The 19278-nt window shown below is 42.3% G+C and overlaps 1 protein-coding gene across 1 annotated transcript in view; it reads left to right on the top strand.

Moving 5' to 3' along the window:
* Window positions 1-19278, top strand: part of CHD1 (chromodomain helicase DNA binding protein 1) — a gene marked incomplete in the record, with an annotated part of 4694407 nt that overhangs the window by 4512819 nt on the left and 162310 nt on the right. Inside the window, 1 exon segment of the mRNA XM_044063873.1 lies at window positions 14166-14265. Within this exon segment, the coding sequence (XP_043919808.1) occupies window positions 14166-14265 (100 nt within the window).

The following is a 19278-nucleotide window of genomic DNA, read 5'->3' on the forward strand; positions in this document are numbered from 1 at the left end:
TAGATTCTACTTGGACAGAACCAGAGTTTTCAGGAACACAGAGCAATTACTAGTGGCATATGCTGCAGGATCACAAGGAAAGGCCATCTCACAGCAGACTATTTCAAAGTGGATAGGCCACTGCATTCGTTTCTGCTATTTTCAACATGGCAAGCCAGTGCCTAAGGGCATTAGGCCACATTCAACCAGAGCTGCAGCCACTTCAGCAGCCTTTCTCAGGGGAGTACCAACCAAAGACATTTTAGAGGCTGCTACTTGGAGTTCAGTGCACACCTTTACAAAGCACTATCATCTGCCACTCTACTCTATATCCAGGGCAGGCTTTGCCACTGCAGTTCTGCAGGGCCTCATAGTCGCTCCTAATACTGTTTAGCTCCAGCCTCCCAACCATAGCTTTGGGAATCTACCCAAATGTAATGACTGCAACAGTGAAACACAAAGAACATAGTACAGTTGTGTACACTTACCATAAATGTAGATGTTCGAGTGTATTCACTGTTGCAGTCCAGGTTACCCACCCGCCATCCCCCTTTTTTCTGTTGGAACTTATCTTTCCTTCTCTGATTTATACAACCTATGTGGTGTATTTGCTTGTAGATGAAGGTCAAGTTTATATTGGGGGATGTAATTTTATATATATATCAATTTTGGCTACCCTTTTAGGGGCCACCTGACATCTGGGGCAAGAAAAACTGAAGAAAATGGCGTCGGCTCCTTCTTTTATACCCCTGACAACCTGACGTCAGGGAAGGGATGACAGCAGCCAACGCAGGACCCAAGACTTTGGAATTCAGGCCGACTGAGGGCAACCTGCCAGCAGGATTACCCAAATGTAATGACTGCAACAGTGAATACACTCGAACATCTACATTTATGGTAAGTGTACATAACTGTACTTTCTGGAAGCAGCAACCTGGGGACCTCTCTTCACTTTTTCAAAGCACTGTAAGGTGAATGTTGTTTCTAGGGCTAGAGATGGATTTGCTGCAACCATTTTACAAGATATGCTGCAAACCAACATTTGTTTTTCCAGCCATCTCCATTTTTTGCACCATCTGTGGGAATCTTCCCAGTATTTAATAAAGCCCAACAGCAGGAATAAGAATGGACCGGTACAATAAAAAAATCCACGTAAAAAACAACAAAAGTACCAATGTCGAACAGAGCAAACTGGCAAGATAAATAAAATAAAAACTTTAATTCAGAACAGTAAGCACTTTCGCGGTTTATCAAACCACTTTGTCAGACTGATTCAGGTTTGATACACCGTGAAAGCACTTACTGTTCTGAATTAAAGTTTTTATTTTATTTATCATCTTCCCAGTATTGTTGTAACTTTGAGCTAAGTGGCCAATATAGTACAGTAGTGTATTAATTTCAATAAGAGTAGATGTTCAAGTAGATCATTGTTGCTGTAGATTCTCCTTTCCACCATGCTGTCTGCCTTATCTCAATATTGGGCATTTTGCCCTAAGGTGGGTGCCATATTCTTAGACGTTCCCTTTTAATTTCCCACTTTCAGGGCTTTGGACCTGCTGAGGTCTGAGTGGGAAAAGGAGTGACCTATTCCTCACTTGTTCCCCTTAGTTTAGTCTATTAAGGTACTCTTTTGTAACTTCCTCCTGTTTCCCTGGGCCTTTATGCTTGTCTTTCACCAGTTTATGGTGTGGTTCACTGGGCAAGAAAGCTCTAATGTAGTATGTGTGAATCCCCATTTTATACAAGATGTGTTTTGGTGGCCCAGGGGAGGGCATATTTAAACTCTGGAAGAGGAAGGATTTTGGGTTCTGAAAGTAGGACCAGAGGTCCTGTCCTCCTTCAGTGACTGATCCAGTAGTTAGGTCTACTGCAACAGTGCTCTGCCTGCATATTGTTATGATGTCCTTCCATTTCACTGTTGCAATATTCATTACAATAGCAATTCCCGACCCCTGCCAAGGGTGGCCCAACATCTGGCCAGTATGCCAAAGTCTTTAGGTTGCTTTAAGGTACACAGTACATCACGTGTAGTGCAGGGCATAAAGGTGACGTCTGGATGTATCATCCGCAGAACTTCTTTGCCTCCGTTCCGAATGTCATCTGTTGATCTTTGGTCTGAATGCCTATTCCATTGCTGGTTCACCAAGCTGTTACAGATAAGTGCCCAGTTGGGGTTCTTTTTTTTTTAACTTATCTTTATTTTATTGTTGTTTGTGGGGTTTCATGTCATCCAAGAAGGATAAGTACCAGTGCGGAAGACGGTCTCCCCATAAAGACTGCAATGAACAGTGCCTGTTTTGCCTTGGCGCCTTGCACAACCATACGTCCTGTTCCACCTGACAGGCATTTGTACCTAAAACACTTCATAGTAGACTCTCTTCTTTGGTGCTTTATCTTAAAAACCAACGTCTTAAGCTTCTTGCCAGGGACATGATGGAGGGAACATCCAGCTCCGAGGGACAGCTGTCAATGAAGAAGGCAGCCAAGAAGCCTAGGCCGCAATCTTCTGCTGTTCAGCCTCTGCCGGACGTTTCTCCCAAGGCAAGAGAATGCCTGGAGGTTCCCCCGGCTTTATCTTTGGATTCCTCTGCCCCAACCAGTTTGGAGGCTGGCAGGGATCCAACTTTAAGCACGTCCAAGAAGGCCATTGCAGATGTCCACTTTGGATGTTCAGGGGGAACCATGGCTGATTATCTCTGTAGCGCCTAGGGGTCTTCCTTAAATATTAGTCAGAGAAGTCATCCCTACTACCATCATTGAATGCAGTCCGAGGTCAGAGCCTTCCAGATTTTATAAGACAGACATCCCATTAAAAAAAGCAAAAGACTAAACATATTACTCCTGCTCCTAAGAATCCACAGAGTGAATAGCAGTCCTTCAGCTTTGGTTTGTTTAGTGCTTTGATGGCATTGAGACCTCTTCAGGCAGTTTCTGTTCCCGACCCCCTTGGTCCTCTACTCCCCTAGAAAGACCCTAGAAACAGGATTCCTTTGAGGAGGAGCTGGATTCAGATGAGGAATCCTTTGCTTACTCTTCTCAGATTCTCTCTCCTTTGGACTTTGAATCAGAGGAAGAGGAATCTACCAGTCCTGATACTCCTTTTGAAGAGATTTCTTTTGGGGACATGATCTCCAGGATGATGGAGTTCTTTAAGTGGGATTGTGCTCTGGTTTCTGAGTTAAATAGAAGGTACTATGAGTTACTGTAGATGGATTCTCCTAAACTTTTTGCTGTTCCTCCTATTTTACGGCTGCCTTGTTAGATGCATTTTCCAATGCTTCTGATGGTCCAGACGCTCATCCCCATACTCCCAAGAAACCTGATAGATTCTATAGGGTGCCTGAAGACTGTAAATTTTTGTACACGTGTCGTCCTGCTGACCCCGCGGTGGTGTCAGTAGCTTCTTACAAGCCCTCTCAATTGCTTCCTTCTCCCAAGTTACTGCCCTCTGATAAAGATAACAGGACCATGGAAAGTTTAGAAGAGAAGATTTATACCTCTGCTACTTTTTGTTTTAGAGCTGTTAATTATCAGACCCATATGTCCATGTATTTGTTGGCCATCCTGTGCCAGGCCTGTCAGGCTATTTCTGATCTTCCAGACTCTGAGGATAAATTTCTGCCCTTCCCATGTTAGGGGATTCCTCCCAGGTGGCTCATCATTCCATCAAGTGTAGTTATGATGCAGCAGATCCTCCTCCTAGGACTACTGCTTTTGGGTCAATGATGAGGAGGTATTCTTGACTTCTGCTTCAACCTTTGGCTGATGATGATGTTAAAACTAAGTTGATGGATGGCCCTCTTGATAATAAACACTTGTTTGATGTAGCTGCTGTTTGTTTCTCTTGTGCTTAAATTTCAGAGAAATTACTCCAATAAGCCAGCCTTTGTTCACAGGCAATCTCGCAGCCCTCCTAAGGGTAAGAATTTTGGCAAGTGGGCTCCTCCTGCTAAGACTACTCAGACTTCTGTGCCTCAGAAGTCTCCTTTTTCAGATAAACCTGATGCTGTCTGACTATCCTATTCTTCCCACCCACTTTCCTCTTTCTCTTCACTTGTCTGTCTAGCTACAGATTACTTGGGATTCTTGGGGCCTGTCCATTATTCGTCAGGGTATTTCATGGTCTGGAAATCCCATCCACCTTTTATGGGTATGATTCAGCCCCCTCTGGAACAACTATCATTCTTTCCAGAGATGCTTCAGGATCTTTTGACTCTGGGTACTATTCAAGAGGTGCCTGTGTCTCAAAGGGGGAAGGTGTTTTACTCCAGGATGTTTTTAGTGCCCAGGAAAGAGGGTACTTGGAGACCGATTCTAGACTTCACTCATCTAAACACTTTTCTGAAGATGCCCTCTTTCCGAATGTTGTCCCTTCAGACTTTGTTCCTGCTTCTGCTTCCTCAGGCTTATATATTGTCTGTGGACTTAAAGTAAGCTTATCTCCACTTTCCAGTTCATCCTCTCTTCGAGGAAGTTTTTACTTTTCTTTGTTGCTTCCTGGGATTTTCAGTTCTCTGCTTTGTGCTTTGGCCTTTCTACTGCCCCAAGGATATTAACCAAATCCTCGCTCCTGTGATTGCTTTTTTGCAGGATTCAGCGGATCCAAGTATTTCCTTACTTGGATGACCTTCTATCTCGGGCGTCCTCTCCAGAGATCCAGTTGCAAAATCTTAATTTTGCCATTTCTGTCCTGCAGAGCCTGTGGTTCGCAATAAACTTCAAAAAGTCTTTTCTGACTCCTTCTCAAGACCATGTTTTTCTGGGGTGCAGGATACAGATTGTACCTATGCTGGCATCCCTGCCTCTTCCAAAGGCCTAAACATTCATTTCCTTCTGTCAAACTCTTCTTCCTCTGGCCTGTATAACATCCTGGGAATTTCTGAGAGTTCTGGGGTTCATGACATCTACCATCCCAATGCTCCCTTTTGCCAAACTCCACATGAGAAAGTTTCAGTGGGTTCTGAAGTCAGCTTTCTTCAACATACGTATCCCCTAGAATCTGCGGTTCCTCTTCTACATTGTATCAAGCAGGAACTTCACCGGTGGATCCAGTATTGTCTGTAAATCCAGGGCTCCCTTTTCATCACCTTGTTCTGTCTCAGGAGCTGTTCATGGATGCATCAGATGTGGGATGGAGAGCAGCTTTTGGCTCCCTAAAGGAGCAGGGGGTGTGGTTGCATTTTCAACAGAAAGAGCACATCAGTGTCAAAGAGATGACAGCTCTTCTGCTGGCGATTCAGGCTTTTCATAATCTTTTCTTCCCAAGATCTCTCAAGGTATTTGCAGACAGTACCACAGTGGTGTGGTATGTAAACAAATGGGGGGGGGGGTCTTATCTTCTTTGCTGGGTGGCACTCCTAGTGTGGAATCTTGCTATCCAGTATCAAGTGACTCTTCAGGCAGACACTGATCAGGTACTTAACTCAATCCCCCAAATGGATGCTTCATATGGATGTGTTTCTGGACATTGTCCAGCAGTGGATACTCCTCAAATAGATCTTTTTGCCTCCCCTCTGAACAGACAGCTTCCTCTATTTTGTACCAGAGTCCTAGGTCCTCTGGTTTGGAAGGTGGATGCCCTATCCTTTTCTTGGAAGGGGATGTTTCCTTATGCTTTCCCTCAGCTTCCCCTCATTCTATCAGTCCTGTTCAGAATTCAAAAGGATGCTCCCAAAATCTTGTTGGTGACTCCCTTTTGGCCGAGACAGCATTGGTTCCTTGATGTTCTTCATGTTTCACTGTTGCAGTCATTACATTTGGGTAATCTGCTGGCATGTTGCCCTCAGTCGGCCTGAATATCAAAGTCTTGGGTCCTACATCTGTTGCTGTCTCCTCTTCCATGACATCAGGTCGTCAGGGGTATAAAACATGCAACCGATGCCATTTTCTTTAGTCTTTCTTGCCAGACGATGCCCGAAGCAGAAGCAGTTCGCAAGTGCCGGTCAGCCGACTCCTGAAATTTTCGCATTTGAGTTTAAGACCGAAGTCTTCACTTAAAGCTAAGTACCCCATTGGTAAAACTTTTTCTTGCTCCTTACAGATGTCAGTAAAAGGACGTATATTGCATTACTTGTGGGATGCAAATACCTCATAAGGATTTCCATTTGTACTCTTTTCCTTGCTTAGGCCCAGATCATAAAGTGCCTTGCTGTCAGTTTTGTGCTAGATTTAACCACTGCACTATTAAGCGTCGGTATATCTTTGCTTCAAAATATTTTGGAAACTGATTTAATTACCCTGAAATGTCGTCGGATAGCAATCCGACTACCGGAGTTAAAAAATAAAACGCAAAGAAAAGGACAGAGACAGACCGTCAAGGTCCAAAACCAATGACAAAGCTTCTCCTTAAGCCAGTTGCCTGTTCGCCGGTACTCAGTGAGGTGCTTTCGCAGCCCCTGATACCCGCTACTTTCGAGTCGCAGGCCTCTACCGAGGCCCATGTGGAGTCCGGCATGCCACGAGATTCTCAGAGTATTGTACCTGCGGATGTCTCTCCCTTGGATAGGTCCAGAGCCGCTGAGCAGGCACCGGCTTCTGAGGGTGTTTTCAGGTCTCAGCATTTATATATAAAACTGACGCCAGCTTCAAAAACAAAGACAAAAGCAACTTCTAAGGCTAAAAAACTGATGCATGAGCCACATGCTCAGGCCTCTATGCCCAAAAAAAACAGATGATCAAATTGGCTGAAGACTTAATTACCTTGATCAGGGGTTCCCAACGCCCCCCCTGATAAGAGGCCTAGGCAAGACACTGATAATGAATCTTCAGATCAGGTTTCTATTTCTTCTGATCAGGAATTTTCTGTACCACCCTATGAGGATTCAGATGCAGAGGAATCCATCCCATCTGCATCTCCTCCTGAGGATCATTCTTTTGGAGAAATCTTGCATACTTTGAGGGAACATTTTCATTGGGAGAGTCAAGATTTCTTGAGAATCAAAAAAGAGGCTTAGGGATTTCCTTCTTCATCGGCATAGGCTTTTGGCCATACCTCCTGTATTAGACATTGTTGATGATGTGTTTTTGGAATTAAGCATGACTCCAGATTCCCTACCTCCAGCTCCTAGTAAGCCAGACAGATATTACAGAGTTCCTGACTCCCACAAATTTTTATTTAAAAATCCTGCTGCTGACCCTGAAACTATCTCACAGGGTCCCAGAGGTGTAAAGGCCTCAACAGCTAAGAATCCTACCCCCTCAGATGGAGATTCCAGGGCTCTGGATAGATGGGGAAAGAAGGTTTATCCATCTGCAACCTTGGCAATTAGGGCCTTAAACTGCCAGTTTCATATGCTTAAATATCAACAGCATGTCATGGGATTATTGAAACAGAAAAATGATGTTGAATTCTGAATGTGTGGAAAATAAAGAATTACAGGAATTATTGCATGCAGCAGAACAGGTTGGAAAGCATTCTTTGCAATGCAGTTTTGATTCTTTGGAGGCCTCCTGCCGAGCCGCAATTACTGGATCTGTGATTAGAAGGCATGCCTGTCTCAAGGAGCAAAATCTGCCTGATCATGTTAAAGCTAAATTGTTGGATGCACCTTTACAGCATGATACTCTGGTAATAAGGCAGAAGAGGTTTTAAAGAAAATGGAAGACAAAGCTAGGTCTATGCAAACTGTAAAAGACTTCTTACAAGTGCAGCCACCAAGATTCAGTAGACACTGGCCTACAAAAAATTGGTCCTTTCCTGTGTCCGACAAAGCCTCACGGGGCAAATCCAGGTGCTCAAAAGACTCTAGATACCAATCACAGGGTTCGTACAGGTCAAAGCAATGGGGTGCCTCTACCTCCAAATCTGGATGAAACAAAGCACAACCCTACAGTTAACAGTCTCAATGACTTCCCTCTGCCGTCACCAAGAACTTATCTTTTGGCAGACCCCTTATGGGAAAAACTAGCACTTCATGCTCAAAATTGACAGTTAATAACCCAGGACAAATGGGTATTAAACATAGTATCCCAGGGATACAGATTTCATTTCCATACCTTGCCAATTCCAAACGGTTGGCCAGATCTGCCACAAAATCAGTGGGCAGAGGCACAGAAACAAGTCACGTCCCTCATGGATATGGAGGCTATTCAGCCAGTACCAGAACAGGAAAAAGGACAAGGGTTTTACTAGACTGTTCTTGGTACCCAGAAAAGACAATGCCTGGCGCCCAATAATGGATTTATCGATTTTGAACACATTCTTGGACATACCAAAATTCAAAATGCTAACTTTGCGGCAGCTTCTGCCCATGCTGGGCAAGAATGCTTGGCTAGTGATTCTAGACTTAGAGGCATACCTGCATATCCCAATAAGGGAATCATGCAGAAGATACCTCCGCTTCAAGGCTGGTTTTATGCATTACCAATTATCTGCACTGCCCTTTGGCTTATCTACTGCGCCCAGGGTCTTTACAAAGTGCCTGGCACCAGTAAATGAATTTTGCAGACAAAGAAGCATACAAATTTATCCCTACTTGGACAACTGTCTCATTTAAGCAGAAAACAAGGACATTCTTCTTCAACATCTGGTGTTTGTAAAAAGGCTTCTAACATGCCTAGGGTACACAATAAACGAAAAGAAATCACAACTGGTACCCTCTCAAAAGATTACATTCCTGGGTGCAAGCTTGAATACAACTGCCCAGATGGCTTACCTTACGCCAGACAAACAAAGGCAACTGACTACTTCAAACAGATGGCAACAAAAACCCAGTTATCTGCAAGACAAATTCTGCAGGCTTTGGTGTTCATGGCATCCTGCATTCTACTAATTCCATATGCAAGACTGCATATGTGGAAACTACAGTGGTATCTAAAAAGTTTATGAAGCCAACATTGTCACAGTCTGGAAACAATGATTCCTCTCATTCCCTGCCTATAAGATGAGTTTCTTTGGTGGACAGAGACATGTCACCAGAACATGGGACGGTCTTTCACTCTACCCCCTGCCAACCAAACCCTAACTACAGACGCATCAGACTATGCTTGGGGGTCCCACCTGCTGGGAAGATGCTTTCAGGACATATGGAGCTCAAACCAAATGCATCTGCATATCAACCAGAAAGAGATGTTAGCTGTTCAGAATGCCCTGACAGCCTTCAAGGACTTACTTCATCCAGGTCAACTACTGATAAAGACGGACAACACCACGGTTATGTGGTACATAAACAAGCAGGGGGGTACACATTCCTACCCCCTTTGCAAACTAGCCATGACATTGTGGGACACAGCCTTGACTTACCAAGTACATCTTCAAGCTCAATTCCTGCCAGGAAAACAAAATGCTCTGGCAGACGACCTAAGCAGAAATCTTATGGGCCCTCACGAGTGGAAGCTAGATCCACAAGTCTTCAACATGATAACAGAGAAATAGGGGAGCCCGGACATAGATCTATTTGCATCTCCCCAGAATTATCAACTGGACAAATTCTGCACAAGGGCTTATCACAGACAAGCATGGAAAGTGGATGCCCTATCCTTCAGTTGGAAAAGCCTATCACTCTACACCTTTCCTCCTGTGCCTCTTCTTCCCAAGGTCTTACTAAAGGTCAGACAGGAAAAACCAAAAATGATCCTAATTGCCCCGGACTGGCCTCGCCAGCACTGGTACCCAGTTCTAAGGAATATGTCTCAACTCCTTCCTTGCCTCAAATACCTCATCTACTGTCTCAGCAGAACAATCAAAATCTGCACAATCAGCTCCAAACTCTGAACCTGGCAGCATGGCTGATCATGTAATTATTCAAACAACACCTCTCAGTAAATCTGTGATGGATGTCATTTTGGAAGCCAGAAGGCCTAGTACTAGAAAAATCTTATGCTGATAAATGGAAGAGATTCTGTGCTTGGAACCAAGCACAAGGGACTGACACAGCAAAGCCAAATATTCCTCAGATTTTACAGTACTTGACCGAGATGCTTGACAAGGGCCTATCTCTTTCATCTATGAAAATCCATGCCTCTGCCATCTCAGCTCATTACAATACAGATCCTCCCATCTTTTCTCATCCTCTGCTAAAACAGTATTTTAGAGGAGCCAAAAATTTAAGCCCCCCCCCCCCTCCCAGAAGATCACCAACTCCTGCATGGGACCTCAATTTTGTGTTGGAAAAGCTCACCCTGCCTCCATTTGAACCAGCAGCTACTGCGGATGTAAAATTTTTATCTTGGAAAACCGCTTTCCTTCTGGCAATCACTTCAGCAAGAAGGGTTTCAGAACTACAGGCCCTCATGACTGTGGAGCCTTTTATTACCTGTTATAAAGACAGGGTGTCCGTCAGGACCAATCCTTCCTTTATGCCTAAGGTGGTATCCAGTGTGGCTCTTAACCAAACTATTCACTTGCCAACTTTTTACCCAAATCCGCAGAACAAGGGGAAGCAGATTTTGCATTCCTTGAACATACACAGACAACTAAGATTCTACTTAAACAGGACAAAATCTCTAAGATAGTCTGAGCAGCTACTAGTGGCATTTGCTGCAGGATCAGTGGGAAAGGCGATTTCAAAGCAGACTATTTCAAAGTGGATAAGCCACTGCACTTGTTTCTGCTGTTTGCATCATGGTAAACCGGTGCCCGAGAAAATCAGGTCACATTCCACCAGGGCTGCATCTACCTCAGCAGCTTTTCTCAGAGGGGTTCCAACCAAAGACATTCTAGAAGCTGCTACTTGGAGCTCTCTTCATACTTTTACAAAGCATTATCACTTGCCTCTCTTCTCTAAGTCTAGGGCAGGCTTTGCCACTGCAGTTCTGCAGGGCCTTATAGCCGCTCCTAATGCTATTTAGTTCCAGCCTCCCATCCATAGCTTTGGGATTCTACCCAAATATAATGACTGCAACAGTGAAACACGAAGAACATAGTACAGTTGTGTACACTTACCATAAATGTAGATGTTTGAGTGTATTCAATGTTCCAGTCCGGGTTACCCACCTACCATCCCCCTTTTTCTAGAACTTCTCTTTCCTTCACTATATTCTACAGCCTTTGCAGTGTATTTGCTTTTAGATGAAGATAAAGTTTATGTTGTTACAATTGCATTGATATATATATATATATATATATATATATTTTTTTTTTTTTTTTTTTTGCTCCCCATTTGGGGGGCACCTGACATCTGGAGCAAGAAAAACTAAAGAAAATGGCGTCGGCTGCATGTTTTATACCACTGACGACCTGACGTCATGGAAGAGGGGACAGCAACCAACGGAGGACCCAAGACTTTGATATTCAGGCCGACTGAGGACAACATGCCAGCAGATTACCCAAATGTAATGACTGCAATAATTAATACACTCGAACATCTACATTTATGGTAATAAGTGTACACAACTGTACTTTCTTCTACATTTAGCCAAGGGCAGTCGTCACAAGTTAACTCATAGGAGGGATCTCTCATCCATCCTCACCTGTCCTCTCTTCAACTGACACTGTGGGTGATAGAATTTTGATTCCATATAGACACCTTTTTTCTGAGGATCGGCCTAGGGTCCTGCAAGAGGCCAGGAAACCGAATACCAGGAAATCCTGCTTGTCCAAATGGAAGAAGTTTTATGTTTGGTGTCTTTCTCGTAACCTGGATCCACTTTCTGTGGATGTTCCTTTGGTTCTCTCTTATCTGTGTGAATTGCTCAGTGCTGAGTTGGCTCATTCTTCTGTTAAGGCCCACTTATCAGCTATCCCTACTTGTCTGCCTTTATCTCTTCCTTTAGCTTCTAGATTTGAAGCTAAACAATTTCTTAAAGCTGTCCTTCATATTAGGCCTCCCAGGAAGCCTGTTCCTCCTCCCCAGGATCTTAATTTTGTTTTGGAAAAAGTGACTTAGGCTTGTTTTGAGACTGCAGCTTAAGATTCCTTGCAACATTGCTCTTGTAAGACTGTACTTTTGTTGGCCCTTGCCAGATGGGTATCTGAGCTTCAAGCCCTTATGGCTTGTCCTCCTGTTTTGGTGTTTCATAAGGACAAGGTGTCCTTGCATACTAATCCTCCTTTTATGCCTAAGGTGGTGAATGAGTTGTCACTTAATCAGTCTATTAATTTGCCCACTTTTTTCCTTCGCCACCATCTGCCAGTGAGAAGGTGCTGCATGTGTTGGATGTGCATGGACCGTTCAGATTTTATTTCAGTAAGACTAAGACGATTAGGAAAGCTGATCAGCTCATTGTTTTCTTTTATCCTAGGTCCTTAAGATTAGCTATATCCAAGCAAACTATTTTTTCTTGGATTTCAAAAGTTATATCTTTTTGTTATTCCTTTCATGGTAAGAGCCTTCCTTATTCTGTTAAGGCTCATTCTACTAGAGCTATGGCTTCTTCTGAGGCTTTTTTTTCAAGGGTTTGGATACTAACTCTGTTCTTGAGGCAGCTACCTGGACTTTTGTGCGTACTTTTACCAAGCACTACAAGTTGGATGGAATCTCCAGAGCTGGAGCTGGTTTTGCTAAGGCCATCCTTCATGGCTTCCTAGAGGGCTCTGCTGATCTTTCCTTCTCCCACGTTTCTTCCTGAGCTTTAGCGCTCTCCCTATTGTGTTGAGTACTGCAACAGTGAAATAGAAGGGCATAGTATATTTGTGTAAAGTAGTACCACAACTGTAAATGTCTTTCTCCTCACTGTTGTAGAATTCACTCCCTCCCTCTGCCTCCTGGTCTGGTTCTCTTCTTGATGTACTGATTACCTCTCTATTCCTTGGAGTGGCATTCCTACTGGGGCTGTAAGTTTTGTGGATTGTATGTCCGGACGTCGCCATTATGCCCTATGCTACACGAGAAGCATACGTGTGATGTACAGCGTACCTTAAAGCAACTTAAAGGCTTTGGTATACTGTCTGGATGTCAGACCGCCCTTGGCAGGGATCACTATTGTAATGAATACTGCAACAGTGAGGAGAGTGACATCTACCATTATGGTAAGGTTTTACACAACTGTACTGTCTTACACAGTTATAGTTCTGAAACGTACTCTGCAGAGAGACACTTGTTTTCCCTGAGCATCAAACAGAGATGGCACTGCTTTTAAAGTGTAAATATGATTGTTGCCACTTTTCAGTTTGAGTCTTGTTCAATAGGAAGTCTATTAAAATTGAAGAGCTTGAGGAGATGAAGGTCTTGTTATCTGACACACGTCCTTTATGGTACGTATTATTTTTATGGTACTTGTTTTTGTGCATAACTTTGTGACATTAGTTTTAACTAATGTGATTACAAATTCAAAAAACTATTAATTGTGACACCTATGACACTAGGTATGTCTAACTCATTGTAAACAACTCAAACTATTAAAAATTTTATTAAGTATATGTGTTATTTGGGAAACTACATATACTTTTTAAGTATTTTATATTATGGTATCACCATACATATAATTATTTTATGTCCCTAAGGAAATTTGTTGTGAAAACATTAGTTTTCTTTTTTAATATATTATTATTACTATATGCACTGCTACAACTACTTACTGTTATATAACTACAAAAAGATATTCCACATACATTATTATTATAGTTTTTTAACTATCTTTCATAAATTGTGTTTAATTATGAACATGCTTTATGTAATTTAGAACAATTTTGGGGTCTTTGATGCTTTAACCTTACACACAATGACTTATGTAAGCTTCAAACCATGAACTAACAGTATAATACAACTAGGGTTACAAATTGTTGAAATTTTAACAGCACTGTATGCTTATTTTTTTATTTAATTGTTGCAACATTAACACACTATATATTATTTTCTATACTAATAAGTTGACTTGACTATTGTATTTGTGCTGCTTATATGTTTATAGGGATGTGATGTTTGCTACCACTAACGGTCATTGCGCCTTTAAATAGTTTCTTTAAAACCCATATTACTTTAAATTGTACTAATTGAATTATTGGTTATGACGTAAATGGATGTTAGCCTTTATAATGGTTATGCTGCCAGTGGTTTTTGTTTCTGAAGAAGTCAGCTCATTGCACTGACGAAAATCGCTTAAATAAATTTTCTCTTTTGATTGCCTTGGGTCGTTCACGGCTTGTTTTTGTTTTCTACTTTTCAGTTTCTGTTATAATGAATGCTAGGGCTGCACTTTTTTCCCAGTAACATTTTTTTCCCCTCATAACTAGCAAATGAAAAGGAATTTTTTATTCGGCTTTAAAAAGTTAATTTGGAAAAACTTAATTTAGTCATCTTATCCTCCAGGAACTTGTGGATCTTTGTATCAAAATTCACGGAATTTGATGCCAGAAAACTTCACAAGCTGTATAAGCATGCAATTAAGAAACGGCAAGAAAACTCTCAGGTAAGCAAATACATTTTTGCTGATAATGGGGTGCTGTATGTGTTTAAGTAGCAGACCCATAGCTTTAATTTAAGAAACCTTAAGATTTCATTTTTTCTGTATTACAAATAGACATGTAACATTCATAACTATAACTAAAGAAAACAGTACATTTTACAGTAAAAGAGCATTTGCCCTCTAAGAGTAACATTCTGCCGAAGTTTATAATGAGTCAAGTGAAAGAACAGTGATGTTATACCTCAGGATTATAGAGCACCAATGCTTTGTATGTATACTGCATCTTGTCTCACAGGACTGTAGCACTATATTTTTGCATTTTACAATATTATTCTTGAAGTGGCAGTTACAGTTTAGAACAGGAAAATATTTCTGTGCATTTGCACTCATGTTATCATACAAGACCCTGATTTCTTTGGAGGGTAAGCAGTATTAAAAGCTTTACAAGAACTTGTATGTCTACTTAAAGGTGTATATAGCTAGGCATCTTATGGTCCGTATGATCACTTGCTTAGTATTATTCCTGTATTTCTTTTCCAGCTTTTCTTCCACTGGTCTCTTCCTTGGAAGTACTACTCAAATACCTAACCCACTACCCAGCACCATCTTTTCTTCAAGCTTTGGAATTTAATAGCTTGACTGTTTTAGCAACATTAACACAGCCAGCCCTTTCTGTTTCAGACTAAGATTGTTTATCCATTTCTTGCTGGGCATTTTCTACTTTATCTTCACGAGAACTGCCTACAGTAGGGAAAGGGGTGCTCAGTTATTGCGTATTTCTATCTTTTGAACAAGTTGGAAGATCTGAAGTAGCTGTGATCTTACATCAAAGACCCCTTCTTATTAAGCCCTGTACTTGGAGTTCATCTTTTCCACCAGTTATATTGTATCTTTTTTCGGACATTCTCCCACTCGTAGGTGTGTATCTGTGGCAGTGCATGTCGCCATGTAATATATCCACTATGTAAGCATGGTCATCCCCTGTGTCTGTCCTGATTTCTCTCTTTTTTTTTTTTTTAAACACCTTTATTAACTTATCACTTAAGATGTGGTCAAACATATATTAATACAAAAGAAAACAATGTTAACATTTTCCATTTTATGTATGTTATATATCATACAATACGAACAAACCAGGCATCCACCAAGACTGTTAGATAAAAAACTTTAATACATTATAAACGCTTTCACACATAAAGTGCTTCTTCAGATCCACAAAATGAAATGAATAAAAAACATTAAATAATAAAATACAAAGGCAAATAGCCAATCAACACATTCAATTAATCAATGATGGTAAACTGCGTTTTTTTTAACAATGGTTTTAAAGGAACAGAAGCATTAAGCCCAGGCGGCTTATCCGCCTGCAATTTAACAATCCATCTAGTTTCTGCTGTTTCAAGCCTATTATTAGTCTCCTTGCCTTTTATTAATAAACACAAGTTGCAACACTATAAAATCAAAGCCATGACCAGGAAAAACAGAAATATGTTTGGCTTAAGGCATTAAGCAGGTTTTCCGTCTGATATCACCTAAGTGCTGAAGAATGCGTTCCTTAAGCATTCTGATAGTTTTCCCCACATAAAATGAGGTACACTATTTACATCTATCTAGATCAATCAAGACATGCGACTTAGTCAGCATAGAAATCAGGTTTAGACAGCACATCACAAGACTGATACTTAAACTCCATCTTAGTAGAACTATAGCTACAAGCTTTGCAGCTTCTGCACGGATGTGTACCTTTCAGTTCAGGGGACGGTGCTGGTTTGACACACAGACTTTGTGGACTCTGTGTTCAGGCAGTAGTGTGATGACGGACAGAGCCACTGTAAATACGATAAATGTATGACCAGAGTTGTCAGCTCGGTAGTTTGAGATGACATTCGATTGTATTTCATCATTAGAGTCACAGATTACTTTCACTGGCTGCTAACAGTTTAGTTGCCGTAGATTTACTATTTAGTATAACAACTTTAATAATGTAACAAGCATTTCCAGTGGTACAGACATTTATAATTGTACCTCTAGTTACTAGAAGCAGGTAAAAGCTTTTATTGGCTGTGTCATGGATCATGGGTTTGGGGGTTGGTAATAATGGTCAAGTAAGACAGATAACAAGGTACAGTGTTTGCTTAGCACTTTGAAGGAAATTGGCTAGGTTTAAAATGGCCTGTAATGGCACCTAGCCCAGTACATACCTATGAACCTGTAAAGAGAGTATATGTAACAGATGCCATTCATCTCTATCTCTTTGGTGACAGAGCATTTCATATGCAGTCAGAAACATGTATACATTGTCAGCAGCTGCAGACAGGCAAGGGTCTTATAACTGAGGAGGGACCAAAAGGTTAAGAATCCCACTGCTGAGGAGTATAAAAAAAATAGATCAAATAGATGCTTTAAAATATTGTAAAGTCAAGAAAATGCAAAATGTAAAAGCATCTGTGTCTCCCTACTATTTACAATGTATCAATTCATAACTAAACTTTAAGGCCTCACTGAGAAGTACGAGTGAATGCCTAGTATAACACCTAGACAGAATGTACTACCCTGCATGATACTTGCAAGAAAGTCTGCCTCTGATTGCTTTAGACTGGATGCTGACAAGAATATCTGGCTCTTTGTTGAAGAAGAGACAACAGTTAGGGGGTAAAAAAAAAAAAACAGTAAGTATGACCTGTTTACACTTGAACGTAACGAGTGATTATTTTATATATTTTCTACATTTGTTCATCTTGCCTTCGAAAAGTGAAGGAAGGCATTACAAATGATCTGATGATATCAGTTTTTATTAATTTCTCACCAGTTGATCAGATCTGACTCTGCCGTTATTTTAGCTTGTGGCCACTAGAAAACTCTCAAGCTTCTCCCGTACCCATAATGCACTATCCCCTAACATACCTCAGATCTCGTTTGCCTCTCGCGTTTGAACGTGGTCGCTGGGAGCTCCCAAGCTTGTTAGTTGTTTTTTGAGAGATAAGTCAACATTTTTCCTGTTGCTTGCTGTATCATTAATAACATGTTTTATGCTATTTCCTCTTTTTATTCCCCCCTTTACTACAGTTCTTGTGCATTTCTCCCTACAGTAGTTAAGTTCTTTCCCTTCCTCTTACTTCAAAACTCAAGGAGCGATCTACTAAGCCTCCTGGTCCTTCCAGATCCTCAACCCCTCGTCAGATCCAACCATGGAACCACTAGGAAAGAAACACACTAAGACAGGTCCGAAGTCTGCTCCTACACAGCCAGCATCGGACAGTAAAATGACTTCCTCAGATCCCAGTCTCTCTGACATGAAGCCATTACCCAGAACATGCTATTCTTCCTCAATAGACCCAGTGACATCTTGAGTACCTTCCCTTTCCTGGAGTCCTGCTGGCAGTCTAGATCACTATCAGTGACATCATCCTATTCTTCTGGAAGCCTGATCAAGGCTGATGTGGACAGAATGATGAAGTTGTTCTCGGCACATATGCAGATGGGAGTTCTGGCTCTTACCACTTCAGATAAGAAAGCCCTTGTTGGCACTACTCCACCAATCTGGGCTCCTTCAGTGATCCAGCCTATTGTTTCAGAGCCTTTGGATCCAAGTCTCCCGGGACCATCGGGATTGGATCAGAAGGTAATAGTATCTTTGGCTCTGGGGCTTTCTGTGAGTATAGCAGCTTCAACGGTTTCGTAGTCAGATGACTCGGAGCCAAATTGTCCCTGTCAGATCTGAGGCATTAGAGTTGACTCCAAAGTTGTCAGAGCTCTCTCTGCCCCTCAGAGCATCGGCACTGGATAACTTTGCTCTGGCCTCTGCCTCTGGTGGATTGCATTCGGGGCAGGGGAAGCTGATGGGTCAGAAGCTTGGCTTCTTGGCTCAGTCAGCATTCTTCTTCCCAGAGCATTCTGCCTTTGATGGGTTGGAGAGAGTGTTCTCTACTTCTGCAAGACAGACGGTTCCTCCCCCTTCTGATCTACCCTCTGGATCCCTCTGGATCCAATATGTCTCTTCACCTTGAGCTCTATCATTCCACTCCACAGGGACAGCCAGCCCAAAGTCATCAGGCTACCCAGCAGGGTATTGCTGTTTCTTCCGGTACTACTCCAGGACACCCCACCGAAGAAGTCCCTAGGAAGAGGAAGTGCAAGAGGAGGCACTTGGACTCTCCTCAGGAGTCCATCACTGAAGATACAGATTCCATTGACGGGGAAGGGTACCCAAGATCTCCAGCTGAAGACTTCTCATTTGGAGACATCCTAGAAACCCTTAAGCAGAGGGCTTGCTGGTCCACCGATAACCCAAAGAGGAATCTGTTCCTGGAGTCCTTTGGGTCTTGCCATCTACCTCCTGGGTGACCGCCCACTGATGAGCTCATTGATTTGAACTCTAAGTGGGCTTGGAAGGAACCAGACATAGTTGAGCCAACCCCAAATGACCAGCCCAGATTTTGGCACCATGTGCCAGAAGGGAGTTTTGGAACAAGGGAGTGCCCGTAGGTACCATGTTCATGGCGGCAGCCACCAAGAAAAAACTAATGCAGCAGAGTTCGTCTGTCCATCCTCCTAATAGACAGTCAAGGGTGTTGGACAGATTTGGGAAGTGTGTATATGCTTCATCAACCTTTGCACTCACGTTGTTGAACTATTTGGCACACTCACAAGATTACAGAGTGATCTGATTAAGGAACTTTAAAATTCCCTCTCTGAGACTGAACCTGACCAGTACTCCTGAGCTCAGTCTTCTGTGACCTCGCAGTTGGCTACCCTTCAGTCAATCACTAACTTGTCCATGAGACTCATCTCCCATGTGGCAGAAGGTAACTCAAGGGTGTCAGGTTCGGGCATTTCTATTGGGAGACGTGCCTGGATGCACCTGTATGACTTTGCGGAGCTCTTCAAGTCCTCTTTCATTAATGTTCCTTTTGATGGAAGCTCGTTGTTTGGCGCTAAAGTTAAGGACACACTCTCCAGCTGCGAGCAAGATGGAAAGAACCTTTCTGCAGTTGGAGTATGTTTTTCGACTCCTCA

Source organism: Protopterus annectens, chromosome 2.part2 (genome assembly GCF_019279795.1).
Source record: "Protopterus annectens isolate FY-2018-M chromosome 2.part2, PAN1.0, whole genome shotgun sequence".
Classification (NCBI taxonomy): domain Eukaryota; kingdom Metazoa; phylum Chordata; order Ceratodontiformes; family Protopteridae; genus Protopterus; species Protopterus annectens.